This window comes from Conger conger, chromosome 5 (genome assembly GCF_963514075.1).
Source record: "Conger conger chromosome 5, fConCon1.1, whole genome shotgun sequence".
NCBI classification, from domain to species: Eukaryota; Metazoa; Chordata; class Actinopteri; order Anguilliformes; family Congridae; genus Conger; species Conger conger.
This window is the reverse complement of record NC_083764.1, coordinates 24,892,457-24,917,466: the sequence shown is the minus strand read 5'-3', so window position 1 is coordinate 24,917,466 and position 25,010 is coordinate 24,892,457. Positions and strand designations below refer to the sequence as shown.

The following is a 25,010-nucleotide window of genomic DNA, read 5'->3' as shown; positions in this document are numbered from 1 at the left end:
AATTATGGTGGTCAGCAGTCGTTAAGATGTTTCTTCAAACATTTGATGGTGCTGGAACATATCTGCTCATACTGCTTATATTGCTCACAAGTTTGCTGTTTGAAAGCTTTAAAGTTTAATGTTTTCCTTTCACTTTTCACAGATTTTTCCCTGACTTCAAATTTGAATGAACATTTACAAATTTTCTTTGTTTCTTCTGAAGTCTTTCAGGGATGTTACCCCCAAACCATATTCCGAAGGAGTCCCCTGCCCCAAAATGTTCTTTTATCTTTAATTTAGTCGACAGATACTTGCTTCCTTTTACCATGAGAAAATGGTTCTCCATGGTACCATGGTTTTAATTTAATAATATACACAGGAGGAAATAAGGAAAAATCATGTGCATGTTCTTGAATTATGAACATTTGTGAGCTGATTGGAAACTAACTAATGTTTTTTGCTTAAACTGGGCAGCGGATGATTGAATAGCAGTTAACTAAGGCTAGACTATACCTCATTGTGATTTTACAACCATTACATTACATTTCAGCATTTAGCAGAAGTTCCTATCCAGAACAGCTTACACAGATTATGATTTTGCATACAACCCACTTCAATTCTGGTTAAGTACCTTGCTCTAAGCTAAAACAGCAGCACCCAACTGTGAATCACAGCAACCATTGAGTCTAGTTCTCTGGTCCTTATACTACACTGCAGCCCCAGGGTCAGTGGCCATGCCTCCGTGTGGAATAAGTAATGTGACTGGAACAGCAAAACCATCAGCTCATTTCCTTCCACCTCAAAGCCACATCACTCTGCGGACATCGTGGCATGCACAATTCAAGATAATTTGTACAGAAGCAAGATAACTTACAGTTCCACTGGCAGTTCTATTGTAACCTATTCAGTTACTTCAAAGATGGCTGAACCCACATTTATAGTATGTAATTATTCACAATTAGATTCAGTTGTCACTTATTTCTGTTGACTCAAAGAGAAATAATTATTAAATAAGGCTGGGATGCAAAGCAGACTCACAGGTTCAAGCAGCTTGCTGGGACTGTATTGGTATTTAATTGTGAGGCAATAGCTAAACTTAATAATACACTTAATAATTACACATAATAATACTTCAGTTATATAGCACCTTTCATAAAATGCAGCTCAAAGTGCTTCACATAAAATGCAAAAAATTACAGTAATAATAAAAAAAGAAAGGCTCCTCTCATGCCTTGTCTCTAATATTTTTTGTTTATCAAGAAAAGGGGCCCAATAAACTTGTCCTTGTGTGTGTGTGTGTGTGTGTGTGTATGTGTGTGTGTATGCTGTGGCAGGGTTCTCACTCTTGATGGGTAAAATATTTTTCCACATGGACATATTCATTCATTCATTATCCTAACCCGCTTATCCTGAACAGGGTCGCAGGGGGGCTGGCGCCTATCCCAGCATACATTGGGCGAAAGGCAGGAATACACCCTGGACAGGTCGCCAGTCCATCGCAGGGCACACACACCATTCACTCACACACTCATACCTATGGGCAATTTAGACTCTCCAATCAGCCTAACCTGCATGTCTTTGGACTGTGGGAGGAAACCGGAGTACCCGGAGGAAACCCACGCAGACACGGGGAGAACATGCAAACTCCACACAGAGAGGCCCCGGCCGACGGGGATTCGAACCCATCTTTTTTTAAAGATTGGAAGGGTGTTACAGCTGGCTTATCCCTTAAAGAACACTTTCACATTTGTAGACTCATTCTGTGAGGGTGTCACTTATTTCTGTATACATGTACTGTTATACAGTTATACAAACACAAGCCACATTTTAACCATGCAGATTGTGCCATCATAATCCCAGAATACAGATCGCAGCTAAATGGTTTGTTTTCCCCTTGTTGGCTTTTTCAGAGAGAGGATGTCCGTTTCAAGTCAGAAATGTTCACTTTCACTGCAAGCATTTAGATTGATGAAGTTATTGTGTGTTTGAGGTATCACTTAGAGCAGCTCCTTCTCTACCATGTTTCACTTGTATTAATTATAGATGTCCGGAAAAACAATCTGCCTTTAGGCCTTGTACTGTAGTTTATCATTTTTAGATGTGTGATTTAGTGTTAGTGTTTAGTTAAACTCTAACAGAAAACATATGAGTCCATTAGGGACCTCTCTGTTAGAGTTCATTTAACACTGAATATTTTACAGTAGCTACACCTATTTTACTCAGATTTCTTTTTAAACAGTTTGGATGGAATTTTCAAAGCATTTGAAGCAAAATAACAATATTGACATCCACAGTGTTTCAAATTGATCTTTGTCTCGCTAGCATTTGGCTAGAGTTTGAGCAACCGTCTTGCATTAAGTATTGACTGTGAAAACTGGGGCCAACACTCATGTAGGGTGGCATATAATTGGCTGTAGCATCACACAGAAAAGGTTCTAGTCAGCAAGGTTTTCCCTGCCTCTTCATGCAAGAGTGATCGATTTGGCACCTGCGGTCTGTCAGCAGTCCAGCTGCGCTGGCTGTGTAAAATGAACAGTCATCTGGTACAACATTGCAAAAACCCCAAAAAAGAAGTCAATCAACAAGTCAACAAGTACTTTGGTCTTGCATTTAGACTTAAAATCGTATTTCTATTACTTTTTTGTTAAATAAGACAAAAATACTGCCAGTAAGGTAAGGCAGTTTGGCCAGTAGCATTTCTAGAACTAGCCATAGGGTGGCTAAGGCTACTTTAGGGAGTCCAAAATCCATAAACACAAAAGTATCCCTCAAAACAAGATATAATGTCCAAGATATAATGAGGTGACATGGCTCAGGCAGTAAGCGCAGTCGTCTGGCAGTCGGAGGGTTGCCGGTTTGATCCTCTGCCTGGGCTGTGTCGAAGTGTCCCTGAGTAAGACGCCTAACCCCCAAATGCTCCTGACCAGCTGGTCGGCGCCTTGCATGGCAGCCAATTGCCGTTGGTGTGTGAGTGGGTGAATGAGAAGCATCAATTGTACAGCGCTTTGGATAAAGGCGCTATATAAATGCTAACCATTTACCATTTTTACCATATCCCATGTATTGGTTTTGTAAGCAAACAATTGAACATTTTTATAATCTGCCTCAATAACTGACATAACCTTGAACAGTTTGGATACAAAATTTGGTTTAAAAAAAGTAAGATTTTAACTCAAGACGAAAACACTCGTTAAGACAGGGTTTTTGCAGTGAACTGTATAGCTCAGCTGGTGAAGTGAAATTGCTGAATATACAGAAGGTGCATGAACTATTCTGCACTCATTTAAATTGATTGATGAAGTTTCAGCAATAGAGTGAACCTTCAAACACAACTGGGTATTCCAAATTTTGAGAAAAAGTTAAAAACTACAGATAAGAATTGTCTTAGAAAATTAAATAAATAGCAGTCATTAGTATGGCAGTACATTTTACAGTATATTAATCAGGTGCAACAGGATTGAAATGAGTAGATCTTTGTTTTACAGAGACTTTATAACAAAGTAATGATTCGGAACAAATTGTTCTTATGTGTTAATTCCATATATGTGTCTATATAAGAAGCAACCCCTGAGGATACCAGTGTTAGCATTAGTTAGCCCAAGTTAATGACAACTCGATGTTGGTGGCACTTTCCAGTTATAGTTCAGCAGCAATCATGCTGTTTAAAATGTGGTAACATTGCAGTGTTAAGTTTCAATTACTCACACTTCCCCGGAGTGTGTGGCTCATTTCACTGAAACAGAGAGCAAAGTAACAATTATGCTGAAATTAAGTGGTATCAGGGCTGTAAACTGAAGTGCTACTTAGTGCAGATATAAGGATCTAATAAGATTTTTCTAATGTAGTGGGCTCAGTGAAGAGGCTGAGCTGTCCAAATGATACAAATGATCAGCAAATCTGGGCTGCAATCTGCAGCAGTGGATCCAAAATGGCTCCTTGAGTCCCTTGTCGACCGAACTACCCTCCGTCCCACTGAATTTGGAAATGTTCTGTTCACGTTTCAGTTCAGTGAACCACACTATCCTGGGCCATTGACTCACAAGGTTCAGTGGAATAAATGAAATATCTAGCTGGATGTGTTACCCATCGTCCTTTGTAACTAAAACCAGAAAAAAACATTTTTGAAATATAGCCATGGGCTTTTATTATGAGCAATAGTTCTCTCAGCCTTGGCAGGAAGTTATATTTCAGCTGCCCCCTCAATACCAGATCGAAATGAGAACAAAGAAAAGAAATAAAAATAATCAAGAGATTTCATCTCCACCCTAGAGCACCCTGACTCGTAGCATCAGTCAAACACAATGTCAACTCCTGCAGTGTTTATTCTTCAACTTCAGCAGGCTCTGGTCTCCACAGATCAGAGGGAATTAGAAGTGGTGCAACCAAAGCTCAGATCAGCGAGGAGCTAATTACCAATTTATGACCCAGCATCCTTCATCAGACAGTGGCACGTGGCAGAATGTTTGGATGGAGGTACACCATGACTGTGCTGCCATTTGTTGTGGGTTCCTAGTATTTGATTTAGTTTTTGAGCAAAATTGCAGCCGCCTCCTTGGTAGTGGCTCAATGGTTACACTTTACAATAAGGTACATGAATTGGCATTAACTAATGTCAAAATCAGACTATGCAGAATTTGTTGCTCTTGTATTAACATACAAAAAACGTCTATGCCCCATTCGCAACCTGGCTTCTCTGTTGACTTGGTGCTGTGATGCCATGGTGTGATATGATTTGTAAAAAATCAGCTTTCGTAGTCGCTTTCCACACAGGCCAGTTAACTATGTAGCTATTTTACTGACATACTGTTTGTATTTAGTTAGCTAGTTGTGATGCTAGCCTCCAGTGGATTTCAGTCTGCTCTACCTGCACAATTCTGTAATGTAAGCACGCATATTCGGAAACATCAATTGATTGTCACTTTTATTTGTATCATCTCAAGTCTTCTGAAAGTCGGGGAGTCTTTTGGATTTAGGCACAAGGTCCATTCACAGGAGAGGAAAGATGCTGGTAGAATCTCAAAACTGAATTTAGTTTGGGGCAGCTAATTAATGTTACTGAAAGCTGGCCAGCCACTTCATTAATGGTTAGCCACCAAGGCTAATGTCTCGCAAAGCCAGCTCACCACTGTAGTACCATTTGTCTCCTTCGATCATAGAGCGAACACAGACACAGGTTGCCAGTGCATGCTCGTAATGACTGAGCATGTTTCTGTTATAATGTTTATAAAGTTAAAATCTAGCACAGCGCCGTCTTCTCCACAGCCAATCATATGCTCATTATTAGGTGAGCATTAACAAATTAGCTCATTCCAATATGAATTGGCATTAAGGTAGTTGTTAACATGAATTAATAATGTACAAATATTACATTACATGTCATTTGTCATTTAAGGGCCTTGCTCAAGGGCCCAACGGCTGTGCGGATCTTATTGTGGCTACATCAGGGAACCACCAACCTTGCGGGTAAATGGTAAATGGTTGGAATTTATATAGCGCCTATATCCAAAGCGCTGTACAATTGATGCTTCTCATTCACCCATTCATACACACACTCACACACCAACGGCGATTGGCTGCCATGCAAGGTACCGACCAGCTCGTCAGGAGCATTTGGGGGTTAGGTGTCTTGCTCAGGGACACTTCGACACAGCCCGGGCGGGGGATCGACCCGGCAACCCTCCGACTGCCAGACGACTGCTCTTACTGCCTGAGCCATGTCGCCCCCGGGGTACATAAACAAAGGCAGTCAGTATAACTTCTCAGTAGTTAGGTAGCAAGTACAGATTGTACTGAATGCTTTATTCTTCCTCTTTGCATAACTGACTGCTTGAATATCTGGAATAAGAGACCCTTTCACAATATCTGTAATATCTCCAATATCTCCAAGGAAATATATAGTGAAATTATTAATTTAATTTGTATTTTCTTTATCAGTTGTATAAGTTTAGTACATCTGACACATTCTAATCTCCAGAAACTGCATGGGCAGATTCTCCAAGAACAATTAATGTCTTTCTGTAATGACACCGAAAGGTTTAAAAGAGTTCTATGCCCCCACAACCACGATTCATGGTTCAGTGTCCCATACAGAAATGTGGTTGCCAGGTTATTCTCTGTTCCAAAGAAGTACATGACCTGATTAGCAGGCTACTCTGTAAAGTCACTGTATTTTACAAAAAGACAAAGCCTGAGGGTTTTGAAAGGAATCCAGGACATCATTGATGTTCATCTCTTACTGCACAGTGGCACACTGATGATGTAGGCACTCTTTCGTGCTCCATCTGGGGGTGGTAGCTGTGATGTACAGGTAGCATGGAGATAGTTTGCCAATTGGAAAAATGTACATTAATGGTGACCTGGATTTGTGTCAAAATTATCAAGCAAATCATTGTTCATTGTGAGAAAAGTACATTGAAATACATATTGATTTCAAAAGTAAAACGTTAGACTTTTTACACTTGGAACAAAAATATTATAGCAGTGCAATCTATCTGTTTTGTTTGGTAGTTCATACAATGTTTTGTTTGATACTTTTGACAGAAAACCGATTCTGTAGCAGAGCAGCCGTAAGCAGCGTAACTGTAACATTTTTCCACTTGGCAAACTACCTCCACGCTACGACGCAACTGTCTACCACAGACTGAAAGTAACAGAGTGCCTAGTACAGTGCCATGTAAGAAAGTAATTGCCCATTTAAATGTAATAACTTGTATCACCCCCTTCAGCATAATAATAATTGCCATCAAACATTTCCTATAATTTCATATCAGTCTTTCACATCGCTGTGGAGGAATTTTGAGTTACTCTTCTACTTTAATAATGACAAATTGGTAGGTTTTATGAGCATGAACTGCTCTTTTCAGGTTCTGCCAGAGCATCTCTATTCAAGTCAAGTCAGGACTTTGACTAGACCACTCCAAAACTTTAATTTGGATTCTTTTCAGTCAATTAGATGTGGACTTGCTTCTGTGTTCTGGATTATTGTCTTTTTACATCAGCCAATTACATTTCTAGCTCATTGGCACATGACCAGACATTCTCCTTAAGAATTCTCTGGTACTGAGCAGAATTCATGCTTCCTTCAATAATGACAAGTTGTCCAGGTCCCAAGGCAGCGAGGCATCCAAACACCATCACACAAACCATCACCATGTTTCACTTCTTACTTCTTACTGTGAAATGCTGTATTTGCATCACCCCAGACATGGGATCCATATAGTTCAAAAAGTTCCACATTTGACTCATTTGTCCATAGAACATTATTAAGGCTTGGGAATCCAGGTGCATTTTTGCAATTGTTATATGAGAATCAATGGGCCTCATTTAAGCGTGAGCCGAATGAAATTAGGCGTAAATCCATCGGAAATGCATTTCCACAAATAGTGTAGGATTTATCAAAGTTTTCGGACATCAGTTTTTTTTCTAGGAGCCGAACAAACTTCACGAGTGGTCTCAGCTGTTCATTTTGTGCGCGGAAATGAAAGAGCACAGTTGTAAAGCGTGTTTTGTTATTTTATTATTCCATGAATTAATTAAAAAAAAAAAAATTTTATATATATTTTTATATATATATCATAATTATTGTATTTAGAGTGGCTAAATATTTTTTATATGGCAATTAGATATTATAATTATTCATATCATATAAAAACGCAACAGGATTCAACATTAAAATGGGTGATGTTTAATTCCGGCAATCCTGATTAATTAATGATTAAATGCAGTTGAATATAAACTCCATAAAACACATATGAGGCATGGTGTAGCCTACCATGCCTACAAAACAACGATCTAGTGGCATGACGTGGCTGATTTTTGTTTTTTGCCTCGCGTTTAATGTCAGAGGTTGACTTGAACTGTTTTTCCCAATCGGAAGGTGCAAATTTGTTCATTCTAATATGACGTGAATGCAGCATTGGGCTTCGTTGCTATGGCTTTACATTACATTTACAGCTTTATTAGAAGATTTGAAGCATGGCCACATAATCACTTTGTTTGAGGCTTGTGACACCTCCTTCTGGCTCTCTGCAAGGACAGAGGAAACGTAGCGATAGGCTATTGCTGGCCCCCTCCGGTAGGATTCCATATAACGATGTCTCCTATGATTTGCCAATGCGTTCCTCTAGCCAAATGTATACTGTAAAAGTGAAGCCTGGAAGGCAGCAGCTAGTCAAAATAATCGCAATGGGTTTAGCAAAACTCAGTAATATAAATACAGATATATTTCATTTTTCTTTTTTTTAAAGAATGTTTTCCGATTTTTCAATTTTTCTCCCAATTTGGTGGCCAATTATACCCTATCTAATCCAATTAGTGCTAGCTGGGGATACATCGCCTTACGACCCCGTCCCTCAGCGGCCCTGGAACGGCTGCCTTGCAGACATCACTGTGGGAAGGAAAGTTCCAAATGTGAAACCATTTTCTTTTTACCTGTTGCATAGTGTGTGTTACTTGAGAAAGTGTTTACAACACCTAGGGTATATATTGCCAGGATTTAGTTTTCCACAATTCATAATTCACTGCTTACACTACGGAAATAAAATACACTGATCAGCCAACCACCTGCTTAAAAAGGCTTCAAACTGTATACACTTGTCTATAAACACTTAATATTTCCTTATATGATATGCATACTTATATAAGCAGATAATCATAAGTGAAATGCATTCAAAAGTTTAATTTTTCGAATTATTACGGAAGTCTTGTAAGCTTTTTGGGGTTGTGTGGATGCACCGTTTTGTTATTGAATTTTTCATATTTAACAAGAATTACTGGAATTGCATGGTACTGCATGTGGTGAAATTTATGTCGAAATCATGCATTTTTAAATATGCTGGGTCTTTTTCTTTTTTTCCTAGGCGTGATAGACGTGATCATGAACACCAGTACATACCAAGATATTTAAATGACAAAAAAATGCACTATTGAGTGTTCATAGACACATTTATACAGTTTAAAGCATTTTTATCATGAAAATTGTATGGCTGATCGGTGTATGTTTCTGGCTTGTTGTACTTCCATTAACAGAACTTCAATATCCTCTTCAGAGAATCTCTTTAAAAAGCGAAATTCCATATATGGTGTTTTAGGGGCGTCAATTTATGCTAATCACAAATGTTGTGCACGCGCCTTTGATTTACGATTACTTGGCATTTATCAACATACATATGTGGATACGAAAAAAATCTGTGTCTACGCGTCTTTCATGAATATGGCGAATGTTGTTTGTTCGTTTCCGATCCCACATACATTTGCACACGGATTTCCGAAAATATTGATAAATGACGCCAACGTAAATGACATTTCTTTTGGTTAGCAGTGGTTTCCACTTTGCTACTCTCACATGAATCCCTGCTCAGTTTCTTATTGTAAAGTCAATCCTGATATAGCTGAGACGAGCAAGGCCTGCTGGTCTTTGGATGCTATTGGTGATCATGTGTGACTTCCTGGATTAGTTGTCACTGTGCCCTTAGAAGAACCAGCCACTCCTTGGAATACTCACCCTTGTTCTCCATTTGCAGATAATGGCTCTGTGGTTTGATGGAGTCAATTAAAAAAAATTTTTCATCTTCTTTGATAATGGCATACTCAAACTATGAATTGATGGAATGTCCATTATTTACTTGTAATGTCTCTGGGGGAAATATCATTGTTGTCAGTCTCGCTGTTGCATACTTCTACAAAAGTACTGGTACATTTTGTATAGGCTCTCTGGAACATGAAAAGCCTACGTACTAGCTAGTCCAGACTTCCTTTGGAGGACTTCCAATTTCCATTTCACCACAAAATTAAAATGTCTTAGCTGTTCGCTTACCCTGAAAATAGCCTAATGGCTAAATTAATCTATATTGCATAATAGATTCTGTACTGGATTCTGTAATAATAAAATCACTGGAAAAAATATGGACCAGCTAATTTAAGCCCAAACGCTTTCCTAGCTTTATAATTCATTTGTGATTGAGCAAGGTAAGGTATGTATGTATATTTGAATGTGAATTCATTTTGCCATGAGACTATTTTTGAGATAAGAAATCAGCTGATAATTTCTTGGTGAACTATTGCTTTAAGGCTACATCTTCAAAATATAAATGCTGGTGCAGTTCTGGGTGCATGTATTTCAGAACTGATTTAGAGTATACAGTCCCTTCCAAAAGTGTTGGAACAGCAAAGCCAATTCCTTTGTTTTTGCAATAAACTGAATACATTTGGGGTTGAGATAGATTTTCCTGGCTGCTACCATTAGTTCAGATACACTATGTACTTATGTAATTTGGCAGTGATTACCTCTTTTAGTTTATTTTACAGAGTATTAATTACTAGAAAGTAACAAGGCAAAGGAAATACTTACCTAATTGATTTCTAGAAATGGCTCTTCAAGTCCTGCATTCCTCTTAAAATAATCTATTTTGTTGTGGATTCAAAGACAATATTTTATTGAATTCTCAGGAGCCTACCCATGTTGTTTGAAGTAGACCACCATAGTTGCAATACCCGTAGTAGGTATTAATGTATTGTGTGTGTGTCAGTGCATAGGTCAAGATAATGGTCTCGGTACTTGTGTGTCTTTTTCTGCTTTATCTTTTCTTTAAAACTTGTTTTTTTGGGATGAATTAGTATGCAAGATGTTATTATTGTGATTATTGTACTTATTTTTTACAATCTTCTCATCGTGTTTCTGTCTGAGGACAGTGCAAGGAGAGGGAGATGTATCCTTTTTATGTTCAGGATAAAAAGTGATGTATCCTTTAGTAAACAAAATACAGTATTTTGCATGTAATTTAATTTCTATGTGTCCTTTTTGAGTCTCCAAATGTCCTTTTTAGAAAACCGCCTAGACATAGCTTAGAAAAACAATGCAGAATGCTCTTTTTTTGGTGAAATTTGACTGGGGATTTGTCCAGTGTTTTAGGTGTGGCTCTATTGTGTTTTAAGCATTCCAGGCACTGCCAAAATAATCTGTATCCACTCAAAACCAGAAAATCTTTTCAGTGAGAAAAAATCTTCCACTCCCACTTGGAAAACAAACCCCTTTGGCTCCCTTTTTTCTCTTAAAGTGACTGTAAGGTGGCTGGAAATAGCCATAAATTATCACAGGGGGATGTATCCACTACACGTTGCGACATGTCAGTTCGTATCCTCCGAACAAATTTGACAATTTAAAACGAGGAAGCAGGTTTATACATTTGTTTGTACATAAAACCAACATGACTCAAAATAAGCAAGACAGCTACCATTACATATATATTGTAAAATGATAACTCACTTAATATTAAGTACAATATAGGCTAGGCTACATTTCACGCAACTGCATTTCATGCAACTGCTATGCAAATGACAATAGCCTAACACAAGCTGTTACAGTACAAGGTGTTCAGATCAGACACATCGTGATTCTGGGATTGCACTAAATAGTTATTTGTATAGATTTTTACTTTGATCCAATGTTGCTGGTTACATATTATTTAGTGTCTAGAGACAAACCACAATGTATGGTTTGTGTTTTTACAGGCTACTGTTCAACTTGTGCTTGAACATTACAAGCTATTTTGTAGCTTTAAATTTGCTGACCATGTGTAAGATATGTAATTGGCTATGGGAATATTTGTGGGCTCTGCAAAAAATAATGCTTATGATAGGGCTATTTCATCAATATTTACTTTGATGATGGCAAAGCGGATAAGCTTATCTCTGTTTTCTTCACTCCCCCTATTTCGCTCCTTTGCTCCACTCGTTAACTCTACTCCTTTGCTCCACATACTTCTGCTGGAGTGGAGGAGTGGTAGATAACGGTCCAAGTAGCAATACCTAGAAAACCCTGAATAGGAAAATAATTAAACGCAAGTGCAATACACATAGCGTACTTGTCTAATTAGTAAAGTGAGCCAGCAAAGAGTTGCAGTAGTCCAGGCAGGACAGTACCATTGCTTGAACAAGGAGCTGGGTTGAGTAGGTGGTGAGGAAGGGACGGATTCTCAGGATGTTTTACAGGATGAACCTGCATGCCTGGGTCACCCAGAGAGGGATAGCCTGTTGTCCATCACCACTCCATGGTTCCTTGCACTGGGGGATGAGGTCACTGTGGTTCAGGCAAGCGGACAGTGACCTGTGTATCAGATGGGAGAAAGGAGAGAAAGGGTTGGGTGTCATCAGCATAATAGTGGTATGACATACCATGAGTAGAGATTATCGGGCCAAGGGATTTAACGTAGATGGAGAAGAGGAGGGGACCGAGGACTGAGCCCTGGGGAACTCCTGTGACAAGGGGACAAGGGGTTGATACTGTACCTGCCCAACTAACCTGTGAGGAGTAACTGGGGAGGTAGGACTCAATCCAGTCTTGAGCTGTGCCGCAGATCTCTGTAGCTGCCTGGGAGGATCGGTGGATGGAGTGGATGAAAGCCGCAGAGAGATCTAGAAGCATCAGGGAAGAGGAGAGGAAGGCTGTTTGTGCGGCCTGAAGGTTTTCATTGACACAGAGGAGTGAGGTCACCGTCAAGTGGCCAGGTCTGAAGCCAGACTGGTGGGGGTGGAGTGAGAAGGAAAAGGAGGATGAGAGGGCAAGGGGAGTGGGGGTGTTGGCAGGTGTGATCCAGGTCTTGGTGATGGCGAGGAACTGTAGGGACAGGAACGAGGCATAAGCAGTAAAGTCAACCTTCCGCATGGCGAACTAGCAGTTCCATAGGCCCCTGCAACTGTGAAGTTCTCACAGGGGGGTAGCAGAGGTTGGAGGGGGTTCCGTTGCCATGAAGGGCCACGGCATTGGAAGTGCCTTCTGTAGAGGAGAGAGCAGATTGGAATGGGGTGCTGACACATAGTAATTGAGAGGGAGGGACGCTAGTGTCGCTCTGAGCACACCTATACACTCTGTTAATTGCAAAATAAAATGATTGTTTGAAGACTAAGGAATTTTACAGTTGCTAAAACATTTCCGTGAAAAACGCCTATCTGTATCAGTATCTAACTGAGCTTACTAAACAGGTGATGAAAATAACAACTCTGTAACAACTGGCAACAGCTGAAAAAACCGAAGGTTCTGTAAAATCTTAACGCTGAACACTAAAGGATACATCAACACAGCTCGGTAATTAATTTATTGGCCATTAGGTCAGGGAATTCTTGATGTCATCAAGGACCCTGACCCAATAGCTGAGAGTCTGGTAATAAATTGAACTCCACCCATTCAGTCCCCACATAGATGGAAATATTTATACTGATTTAAGTTGATAATGCAATGGATTTGATTTCTCTAATTTTGTGGATGCTTAATACATACAGTGTAGTTTGCAGCCATTCACAGATTTACCTTTTAAGTCTCTTTAAGATCTGAAACCTTTATTTTGAAAAATACAAAATAAGAGGAAATCAGGAAGGTGACAAACTTTTAACAGCACTGTATATAAAAATATGATAATCTATAAAAAGTGATTCCAAAAAGTGAACCTTGATAGCATCTCCCAGCTCTAATGGGTTTGCATGGAAAGACCACAAGAAGCCTTTGGAAAATTCAAATTAGATACTACATTTACTTACGGAAAGTATGTTACCGTATACTCATATTGGAAAGCACGGTATGAGAAAGACCTCAACATATTATTTGTTTGTTGTCCTGTCTACCCCTGTTGCCTAGGTATTCCAGTTTCCTCCCACAGTCCAAGGACATACTGGTTAGGTTAATTGGAGAGTCTAAATTGCCCCTAGGTATGAGTATGTGAGTCAATGCTGTATGTGTCCTGTGATAGATTGGCTACCTGTCCAAGGTGTATTCCTGCCTTTTGCCCAGTGCACTGTGGGATAGGCTCCAGCACCATATAGATATACCAAGTTGATAATGGATAATGGAACCATATAGATAATGGATTGATAGATGGTGGTGAATGGAGCAGTTTTCACTTTTTTCTGAGGAAACCACTCCAACCACTCTATAACCATGCAGGAGAAGCAGAGCATTTCAGAGACACTATGAGCTTCAAAACATTTGGCAACAGGATTGCTCAGTTTGTAGCTACTCACACTAGTTATCTTCCTCACCTTATTATGCATTCTAATGGGCTTGCTAACGACAAAGCGGCTTTAATTATAATTCATCTGTAATTTTTCTTTCCGGATCGCATGCTGTGAGCATGCAGTTTGCCGGTGGATTTGTGTCACTGTTTCATTTTCATGAAGTGGGTATGATGCGTTCTAAGAAGAAAGCATTGCTTTTCCCTTTGAAATTGAAGTCCAAACATATGCCTAATTTGGAGACATTTTATATTATTACTGAAAACTAGACTCCTTAGATCTCGTTTTGATGTGTTGTTCTTTGTGTCATTGTTTCAAATATGATATGCCACTCAGTTAGATCAGAAGTCATAAAAATCCAAAATAATAGTTGTGTTCATTTTACAGTCCCCTCCAAAATTATTGGAACAGCAAGGCCAATTCCTTTGTTTTTGCAATACATTTGGGGTAGATAAAAAGATGAACAAGAGTTGAGAATTTATTTTATTTCCTGGTATTTATACCTAGATGTGTGAAACATAGCATATAGCACCTTTGGTATCAGACCACCCAATGTTTAGGTGAGCAAAAGTATAGTGGAACAGAGGGTATTAAGTAAATGAAAGTAAATAACACTGAATATTAGGGAGCATATTCCTGATGAGTGGTTTGCATCTTGTAGTATAGCCTCTATTTGCTGCTGTCTAACCCCGTATTCACACTATGAGCGACTTGGTTGATAGGTCGCTCAAGTGTACTAAGCTGAGGGAGGGGCAAGAGCTACAAATCTTTTGTTGAAGTGAAGAACGGCAATACACAATATAACATTTGCAATATAAATTATTGTTCAAGTTCCTGTGGTTGTGAAACGAGACTGATAATCTTACCAGCTACCGATCATCTCTTAATAACTATATCACTAGCAATAGCCATCCAGTGCAGTATTGGGGTCGATGCCAGTGATATTGGCAGGGCAAAATACATATATTTACCATACCCGACTCTTGTGTTATGATACTTATAGGTGCCACATCATAGCCAACATTAATGCAGCAAAGCCGATTTTGCCTGCCGATGCTGTAGTTCTTTCAACCTATGGGCAATTAATAACAAGATATTAAACTTGGCCACGGTCATTGCATAACAAGCATCATTTTTAAGGTACAAGACTCTGATAGGCTGTTGATGGACGATGCACTTGGAAAGTTAAGCCTTGGGCCACATTTTTTTCGGCCAACTTCCATTTCTTAGTTGCCCAGTTGCTGATGTTGCTGGCCATCGCTCCACTTCATAGAAAATGAATGGACTTCCGGCAACTGGTCGACCAAATCGCTCATAGTGTGAACACAGGGTTAGTCATCTCCGAACGGTTGATTTAGATACCTTCACCCCTGCGCTGTTGAAATTGTTTCTGATGTCACTGACTGATGTTTTGGTGTTTTTCTTCATAGTTCTCACAAGGTTTCTGTCATCAACTGCTGTTGTTTTCCTTGGTTGACCTGTTCAATGTCTGTTGCTCAGTACGTCAACGGTTTATTTCTTTTTCAGGACATTCCAAGTTGTTTAACAAATCTAGATAAAAATACCAGGAAATAAAATCTGAATTTCGGATCTGTCATCTCGTGGACATCTTTTGACCTCAAACTCAATTGCCTTCAGTGTATAGCATAAACAAAGGAATTGACCTTGCTGTTCCAATACTTTTAGAAGGGACTGTATGTATTTTATTATTATTTTAAATTATTGATAAATACATTAACATTCCAATCCAAGTAAACCACTTTCATGTCCATTTATACAGTGTAATTTCAGTTTTCATTACAAATAGCTAGAAACAGTACCCTAGTTGCTTCCATCAGTCATGTTCCCTAGTCCTTCGGAAGGGTTTTACTAGGCATTTTAGTCTCAAATCTTGGTCACAGTCTAACTGACTAACTAACTGATAAGATTAGATTTAAGATGGATAGTCACCTCTGCATTCAAACAATGATGTATCACCAATGATGTATCGCCATGAACCATTCAAAGTGGAGCAGGCATTTATTTAGAACTATTACAACTCTAAAGTAAGTAAAGTTCTGCACAACATTTGGATGTTGGTGTAGTACAGTAAATGCCAGGGTTACTGTAGCACAGGGTTTTTTTCTCAACTTTTTTCTTCTTCCATGCCTCCAAATCCTCTGAGATGCTTTCTTTGAGTGGTTTCAGAGCTTTTTCAGAGTCGTTTACTTTTTGAGAAATGTGTGAAAGCACATTAAGTTGTTCCATAAAGGGTAAAGTTCCATTTCCCTGAGCTAAGAGCATTCAAAGTGAAAATAAATAAATAAAAATTGTACATGCAGTCAAGTCATTTTTCTCTGTAGCTTTGATGTCTAAGCACCTGCCTCTGTAGCCTTTAACTATAGAAGTCTAGTCAGAAAAGTGCTTCTTTGTATACACAACTTAAAGCATGACTGTAAGCTACAGTGGGATTGTTAAAGCCTTAAGAACGCGATTGTGCACAACCGCGGGTTGACGCTGGCTTTTCGGACTGTACCTTGGTGCAGGTGCAGCATTTATGAATTTGATCAATCGCATTTTCATTGTCTGTCATAAAGCTTTTTTTGTGCATTTCATTTGCTCTGTTTGGCAGAAATTCTAATTGACACCCAATTCACAAACAAAATGGAAACAGTACAAATAGCTATTCTTCAAAGGGAAGGGCATAAATCTGCTGTTATTGTTTGTCCTTTATGCGTCAACAAAACTGTGTTGGGGTGAAGCCCAAAATTACAAAAGTGTGTGTCATGCCCCTACCCCAATATGGCACAATTAATTTTTTTTTCAACTGCTGCGGTAAACGTGGACATACATTTTAATAACTGGTTTTTGAGAACAACATTTGAATTGAACAACAGTGCTGAATGCTTTGCAAAGGTCAACAAATGTTGCCTCTGTAAACAAAAGCCTGCAGCAAACGCTGACAGAATAATTTATTTGCATGAGTAATACCTAAAATAAACCCTTGAACCTCTGTTGAGATGGCAGTTCATGTGCATTTTCCGTTATCTGTTCTATGCTAATTCTGTGAATTATCATCAAAGGTTGTTTAAGGCAGCAGTGTGTGTTCTGTGCCACTTACTCCTCTCCTGGGGCCATCCGTAAAGCCAAGCTTAAGTGTATGTGCAGGCATGCACAATGCTAGAATAGCTATTGACAGTGTTTTTCTTTCTGTTTATCATTTTGTTCTGTTTTCTGAGAATATTAAAAAGCTCTTACATTGGCTCAAAGAAACGCGAAACCCCTCCGAAGCTTGTTTGTAAGTGTGTGCTTAAAACTTGGAATTAAACATGTTCCAGAGGTACTAGATCTACTACATCAAGTGCTTGTTGGCTTTCTCTAGAAAATGTAATATTAATTTTGAAGCTCAATCTATTGTATTGACTGGGCATTACTGTGAGGTAGATTCATGATAAGTTCTCTTGAAATGGTCCCATGTGTCCTGTTTTTCATCAATTTTTGTTTTTAAACCTCATTAAATACTTTAACCTTTACAGAAATGCAAGTAACAGATGTGTTTAGCACAACGGTGTATTAATTAAAGGTACAATAAGTAAGATTTTTGTGTTAAAACATTGTGACAAATCATTGAAAAAGGCTCACTGACATGTTGACTCACCCTCTGCTTGTGTTTATAGTCCTTACATTCGGGTTTCAAAACATGCCGTTGACGGGCCTGCACTCTGTACCAAAACATCATATGATTCAAGCTCATTGATTAAAAATTGGTTCTAATTGCCATAGCCAATGGTGTTTCAACATCAGCACGTTCACAGAGAAAGGGTTGGATAAACAGTGTGGTGGTGGTTTGAGCGTATTTGTTGCTGCAATTCTCTTGACTGTTAGAAGTCCGAAATGACCTATTGTACCTTTAAGGTATGGAAGCTACTTCTGTGCAAACTAGGGTTGTATGCCTATCAGTGTGTTGTAAAATCCACTATACTGTATATGTTTTAATCTGCTGAACAATGTTGCAGATTTTCTGATTCCCTTCTGAGTATCATTGCGCAAACAATGATCACTTCATAAAAGACGATTATAAAAACTCACTGAGCACTTTATTAGGTAACAACTGCACACCGTCTTATTCATGCGATTATCTAATCACCCAGTTGTGCAATGTACTTACCTTGCCTTGTTAATGAGAGGTCTGAGGATAATGGCCAGACTGGTCAAAGCTGACAGGAAGGTGACAATAACACATATAACCACACATTACAACAGTGGTATGCAGAGGAGCATCTCTGAACACACAACGTGTCAAACCTCTTAAGTGGATAGGCTACAGAAGACTTAATATGTCTAATAAATGCCTAATAAAGTGCATTTCAAACTTGAATAAAAATTAAGATGCTGGTTCTTTCCAAATGTTTACTGTTACGGCGGGGAGGACAGAGGAACCAGAAGCAGACACAGGGGTGTGGAAAATGGCAAGTTTAGTCACAGGTGATGGGACAGACAGAGCGTAGTCACAAAACAAGCCACAGTCAAAATCCAGGGGGTCAGTCCAAACAGGCAGAGGTACAGAAATCCACAAAGCACAAAGAATAGTCCAGGGAAGCAGGCAGGGGTCAAAACAGGAAAACCAGATGGGCAAGGGCAAGGGCAAGGGCAAGGGCAAGGGCAAGGGCAAGGGCAAGGGCAAGGGCAAGGGCAAGGGCAAGGGCAAGGACTCGGGAACAAGGGCAGGGGCAAGGAAACAAGGAGGCTAGAACTGGGGAAGGAATCAAGGGCTCGGGAACAGAAACAGGACAAGACGAACTAGCAGCGTGCAACTGAAAAGGACAGGTATAAATACACAGGGGAATGAGACAAACTAGGCGGGGCATGGGAGTGAGGGCGGTCTAACAAATAAACATCAGGTGAGACACATGAAAGGGTAATGGGACAATAACGAGGGGGAAACAAAAACACGGACTGGAATCACAAAGACACACATGTAATACAAACGGCTCCGGACTAGGGAGTAGACAATTTGCAGAGAATCAGGAGATGCAGAGATACAGGTGCGAATACTTCGCTGAAAACTAAGCAAGTAATCAGTGATAGAATAGGGAGGTGGAGTTACAGAACAGAATTGAAACTGGAGATGCATTAGTAAGTTAGTTAAGTGCTTTAAATTACAAATACCCAAAACTAGTGAATGTTAGTTTGACAAACATATTAGTGTGTTAGTATAATTAGTACTGTACAAATTCTATGTTAGTTGGGATTAGTATATTAGTGCTATGTACAAACATGAAATGGAGAGAAAGCAGGAAGTAAGTAATGTAAGATTGGAAGGAAGACTGAACCCCGGAACTACCGTAAACACCCGAATAGTGGGGCACGCAGACAAGGGAGTGACTGGACTAGAAAACATTCAGACTCAGACATCACAGGGGAAGACGAGTGCAAAGACAAACAAATATAAACAGAACCAGACATGAAATATGAAAAATAATAAATTACAAGAATAAAAAATATTAAACAATGATACACTAACACACAGAACACAGGAACATAACAGTTTACACACACTCATTTGTTTTCATCTTATAAATGATAGGATTGTTAGCAATTAGCATTTGATGACAATCCTTTTCCCCATCAGCTAGTGACTCATCGATATTAACAGTAGGATATGATTCCATTCCCTTACAAAAAATATAGGCGACTCAGATGTCCTCCACATTTTCTGCTATTTTGGTGGTTTTGACATCACAACAGTCAAGTTATTAAACTTGAAAGTTGATGGTTTTGGAATGGCTACCACAGTTCCCAGACTTGAATATTATGTAACATCTGTGGAGAGATCTAATAATGCAAGGAGGCTGAATAATATTTTTGAACTCAAGGTGCTCCACCAGGAAGAGTGTGGAAAATTCCAAAAGCAAGAATTGAAAGGCTCTTAGCTGGCTACAGAAAGTGTTTGCAAGCTGTTATAGTTGCCCGAGGAGGAGTTACAAAAGAACTGACAGGGTTCCCAAACTTTTGCACATTACCTTTTTCCTTTTTTTATTATTTTGAAACTGTAAAAGATTATAGTAAAAAGTAATCTTGCATTAAAATTTGAAGAAATGCGTCATGTTTGCGACGTGCGAGCTAATATTTTTGAGATGCAACCAATTTCTCCTGCAGTTTTTGGAGCATTTCACAAACAAATCGCAATTGCAGATCTCAAACACATTTCGCAAGCGTGTCCATCATTAAATTGCCTATCATTCTCATCCGTCTGTTTTTTTTTTTTATCAGAGTTTTTCATTTATGCCCAGCATTAGCGCTCCTCAGCAAAGTGGGCTGGCCATGGGTGCCAGACACTGATAAAGTGTATCCAAAGGATGGAAACTTTCATGAGATAACAAAATATTTAGCTACGGTGTAAAATAAAAATGTCATTTTAATGGTTCGTTTTATTTGAACTATTACGTCTAACTTGTACACCTAATATCATAGCCTACGCTTTATAGTAACGTTAGGTGTTTTGTTATTTGTAATATCCAAATTAAAACGTAACACTGTCACCTAGACGCCATCCATTAGTAACATTAGTAACTTCCGTGACGAAGCGGTGATCCAAATCAGAGCTTCAAATGCAACTGTTATGTGCGCTCCCAGTTTATTTAACCTCAACATCTAACAGCATACTCTATACGCTACGACTTTTGTGATAGCGATTTTTACCACGTGGTAGCCTACCCATTTCTACACACAAACATGTGTGCGTTCTCAGTTAGTGCATTGATGGGAATTTGTAAACTACCAATTGCACAAAGGTCTTTTGGGAGACCCAGTTGCCGCGTTGCCGCTTTACAGACGTATCTGGACGGAATGTGCAATGTCCAATATCGGAGCTGTCAACCCTTACAAAATAAATATGCCTAAAGTACTTTTTCCCAGAGAGTAGAGGTCACTTAAAATACACTTTCCTTGTACTTTCCAAAGTAAATGGTTTAAAATGTGTAAAGTGTAGCCTAGTTTAGATCTTAGAATAAATTGTATTCTTTCTGGAGCTTGTCTATACAGCCTATCTGCATTATCAGAGAAAATCGCATACTTGCGAGGGATAACATTTGTTTTGCGAGAGGTATGTTGTCGTGTCAGGTTTATTCACGATTTGCAAGTGACACATTTTTGTGAATTGCGTTTTGATAAGATATTGCAATCTGTGAGTGAAAATCCTTGCAAACCACTTCCGTGAAACAAGCTCCTGGTTCACTTAGATATTAAAGGCTTTTTGACCAGGGGTGCCCAAAATTCTTGCACACTACTCTATATAATAGACTTAGTCTTGGTAAGTTAATAATAGTGTAGCTATTTAATTCTTAGATTTCTCAAGCCCTGTTCTCGTTTTGGTTGTGAAAGTCAGGAAGTAAAATAGACTAGCCTACATTTTGGGTGGGGGAATTGCACAGCATAGGGCCGCCAGTTCTAGACAGGTAGCATGAGTGCTGTCACTGCTACTGCTCATAAGGTGTTTTAGGGGTGTCAGTTTATGCTAATCACATTTTGTGCACACACTTTTTGTTTACTATTGATTGGTATTTATTATGATACGTGGATATGGAAAATGATAAATCCGGCGGAATTTGTTAGTTCAGTTCCAATCACACATAAATTTACACACGGATTTACGAAAATATTGATAAATGAGGCCCAATGTATGTAGACACTCTTATAAAATACAATAAATGGATTACCTTTCTGTGAATGTGGATGTAAGGCACACCCTTGAAGAACACCCTTGCCCTTGATTTAAACACAGTAGTTTCCATGGACGTGTATTACTGCAGATACCGCATTCATTTGGATTTCGTTTTTTCAAGTGATAAAACCAAACCAAAATATCCCCCTTTGGTCGATGAAATATAGTTATCTGGTATTGTATTGCATTGCATTGCAATGTAAAGAAATCAGCCTTGATGTCGATTGATGTCTTACCCCGTTGGAGACAGACGGATAAAATGGAGAGAAAGTTTCATTCAGGGGTCCTCTCTCTCTCGCACAGATCCGCCCACGGTGGAGCCAGCGTTCACTGAAATCCGCCAAGGGCTGATGCGCTCCTTCGCCATGAGCTGCCGGGTTTTGCGGGCCCATCCTTCGCGGGTCCTCAAGTACGAGTGGAAGTTGGGTTCAAGGCCGCTCAACGCTGGCCAGTTTGACCTGCAGGACGAGACAGAGTTCAACATACGGAGCCTGAGCCGGGAGGGTTATGGCGAGTACACTTGTGACATCATCAACGAGGCGGGAGCCGGGCGCTGCACCTTCCTGGTCACAGGTAAAACCGTTTCCTGTTACCATTTTCTCACTTTGTCCACAACTGACTTTTTTGGAGGTTTGCTATATTATCAGCCTAGCATGTGTAACATGTGTGTTGTACAGCAATGTGGGTGTTATTTCATCTGCAATGCTAATTGTTGAATCAAAATATGTTTTTTCAATGTACCCTGAAAAGACTGAGGATGTTGATTGATGGCTCTATTTCATTACCTTTTCAGATTTATTCTTTGAGAGATTCTAAGTGCCCTAAAGCATAGAATGTGTCATTCGAAGTAAGAGCACATTTCATTTTGACAACGTTACAAAAGAGCAATCCAACTTCCTTTTATCTTCATATCCTTAACAGACCCGGAGGTGATTTATGGATCATCAAAATGTCCCAGATGTTCCCGGGAATTAGGGTCTCCGTCACACCACTTAGAGCATTTTAGAGCAACGGGCAGAACCGCTGGTTTATCCCTTTGATCTGGTGCCATCTCAGTCCGTCTCCAGAGAGGATGAAATGTGTTCTTTTTCCCTCTACCTTTTCAGTATTCATACATCTGGCCCACTAAGTGCTTGTAGACTGCTGATGTGGGGGTAGTGATAGCCCCCCACTCACCACCTCACCCTCCCCTCAGATCACACTCATCAGTCACTCTGATGATGTATCGTCAACTACCCCCACAGCAAGCACCAGATAGCTTTTTAGCCTTTGCAGTCTTTTCTGCAAATGGTTCATATTCCAACCATCTGCATGCATTACCTGCTAAAGGTGTGTTTCACGGGCATAGTGAACGAGGCAATACACGCATTACACAACTCTTGTAATAAATCTCTGAAAATGGGCATATTCTTTTGAGTTTAATGAAAGGGTCTCGTGTTTTTTACCTTGATTTTCCTCTAACATTTCTAAGATGAAATCCATACCACCATCATCTGCTGATACCAGGAGCTTGTCGTGAGCCACGGACCCCTTGCTGAGCTCAGACCTCACGTTCCCACGAGCAGTACCTCACCAGGAGGTGTCTCGGGGACAAACTCTCTTTTTCTTTAAGTACCGTATTTTCCGGACGATAAGGCGCACCGGACTATAAGGCGCACCATCAAGGAATGGCCTATTTTAGAATTTTTTCCATATATAAGACGCACCGGACTATAAGGCGCACACATTATAAGGCGCTAAGTCAACAAAACAGTCAGATACCGTAACTCAGTCAGTCAAACTTTATTAATACAATACAAACCAGCAGTGCAAAAACTCAACGTTGTTCAAACGTTAATGTGCACACTATTCACTTGTTCTCCCAAACGTGGAGGTAAACTTTTCCCTAAATCAGTAAACTCGTAAAAGAAAGGCATTCACAACTCACACGCAACTTACGTTGCTTTGCCTATAACACTTGTGACACTTACGCATATCGCGTAGTTAGTGCATTCACAAAAACTCACACGCAACTTACGTTGCTTTGCTTTGCGTACTGTACTGGAAGCAGGTCAAAGTCAAATATAAAAACCTATTGCAAACAGGTATTACAGTTCAGCTTATTCACCAAGGTGGAGACTACAAGTTAGTGTTACACCTCACATGACATTTGGGAACGCTATTAAAATATTTGATTAAGCCTATACGTAGCTAAATAATCTACCGCCATTGTGAAACCCTCTCGCAAGTTATGTGAAATTTACCTGTACTTTGCCTTTTGCATTTTATGTAGGCAATGAACTATTAAGTGTGCATGAACTGTGAACTTGCTTTGTGAAACCTTAAATCCTGACTTCATCCCAAAACGGCGACAAATTAATCTGGTTAACCGAGTTAGCCACATACATGAAACGGGGTTAGCAAAAACGGCACTGGTGTATAGGCGAGTGACAATGGAGTGCAGGCGTCCTAGGTTGTCTATGTCTGCTAGGACTCTAAACTGCTAAGTGTGCAGTGGTGCGAGTCAAGAGGATGCAGGTTCAAATTAATACAATTTATTCAACATTGTGCAGAGCAGAAATATAATTACGTGGAAAGGTGCAATATGAATAGCTATACGCGAATGGTGTGCAAGAGGTCGTATTATCGAGTCTCCTCGAACCATTCCATGTTTCCCTCTATATACCCAGGGTTTACACGAAAGCACCAAGAAGGACCGCCTCGAAAGTCATTGATGTTCATGTCCTGTGCTAGCGCTGCTGCCTTCATTCGAACAGTGACTGTAGAGACGCTTCTACTTGCTGCTCTCTGTTCAACAACCCACTGATCGAGTTGGTCCTCCAACTGTGGCCATCTCGCTTTGTGCCCTTGCAAACTCTTTTTAGTCTTCTTTACTTGGCGCAGGTCTTCTTCTTGCTTCCTCCATTTCCGTACCATTGATTCCTTAATGTTGAATTCTCTCGCTGCTGCTCTATTCCCATGTTCTACTGCGTGACTGATAGCCTTGAGTTTGAACTCTGCGTCGTAAGCGTGTCTCTTCAAAGGTGCCATTTTGGGGTATTTATTTACAAGTGGTGTATGACTGGGGGTAGGTAAGCACAGTACCTACCGGTATTTGGCGACCCCCCTGACTACCGTAATGCTGCAAACGGTGCGCATTTGTAGTTTACCAGCCGTACTGAAACATTTTGACAGAGCGCCGTGTACAACCACTATGGATCAACCAATTAACAATTTGATCCATATATAAGGCGCACCGTACTATAAGGCGCACTGTCGGTTTTTGAGAAAATTAAAGGTTTTTAAGTGCGCCTTATAGTCCGGAAAATACGGTACTCCGAACGTCCTG

General features: G+C 39.7%; 1 protein-coding gene across 1 annotated transcript in view; it reads left to right on the top strand.

The window, feature by feature from the left end:
* The window catches only part of LOC133128833 (MAM domain-containing glycosylphosphatidylinositol anchor protein 2-like), a 205,275-nt gene that overhangs the window by 123,121 nt on the left and 57,144 nt on the right, over positions 1 to 25,010 (top strand). Inside the window, exon 8 of the mRNA XM_061242640.1 lies at positions 21,986 to 22,255. Within this exon, the coding sequence (XP_061098624.1) occupies positions 21,986 to 22,255 (270 nt within the window). The remainder of the gene's footprint in view (positions 1 to 21,985; positions 22,256 to 25,010) is intronic.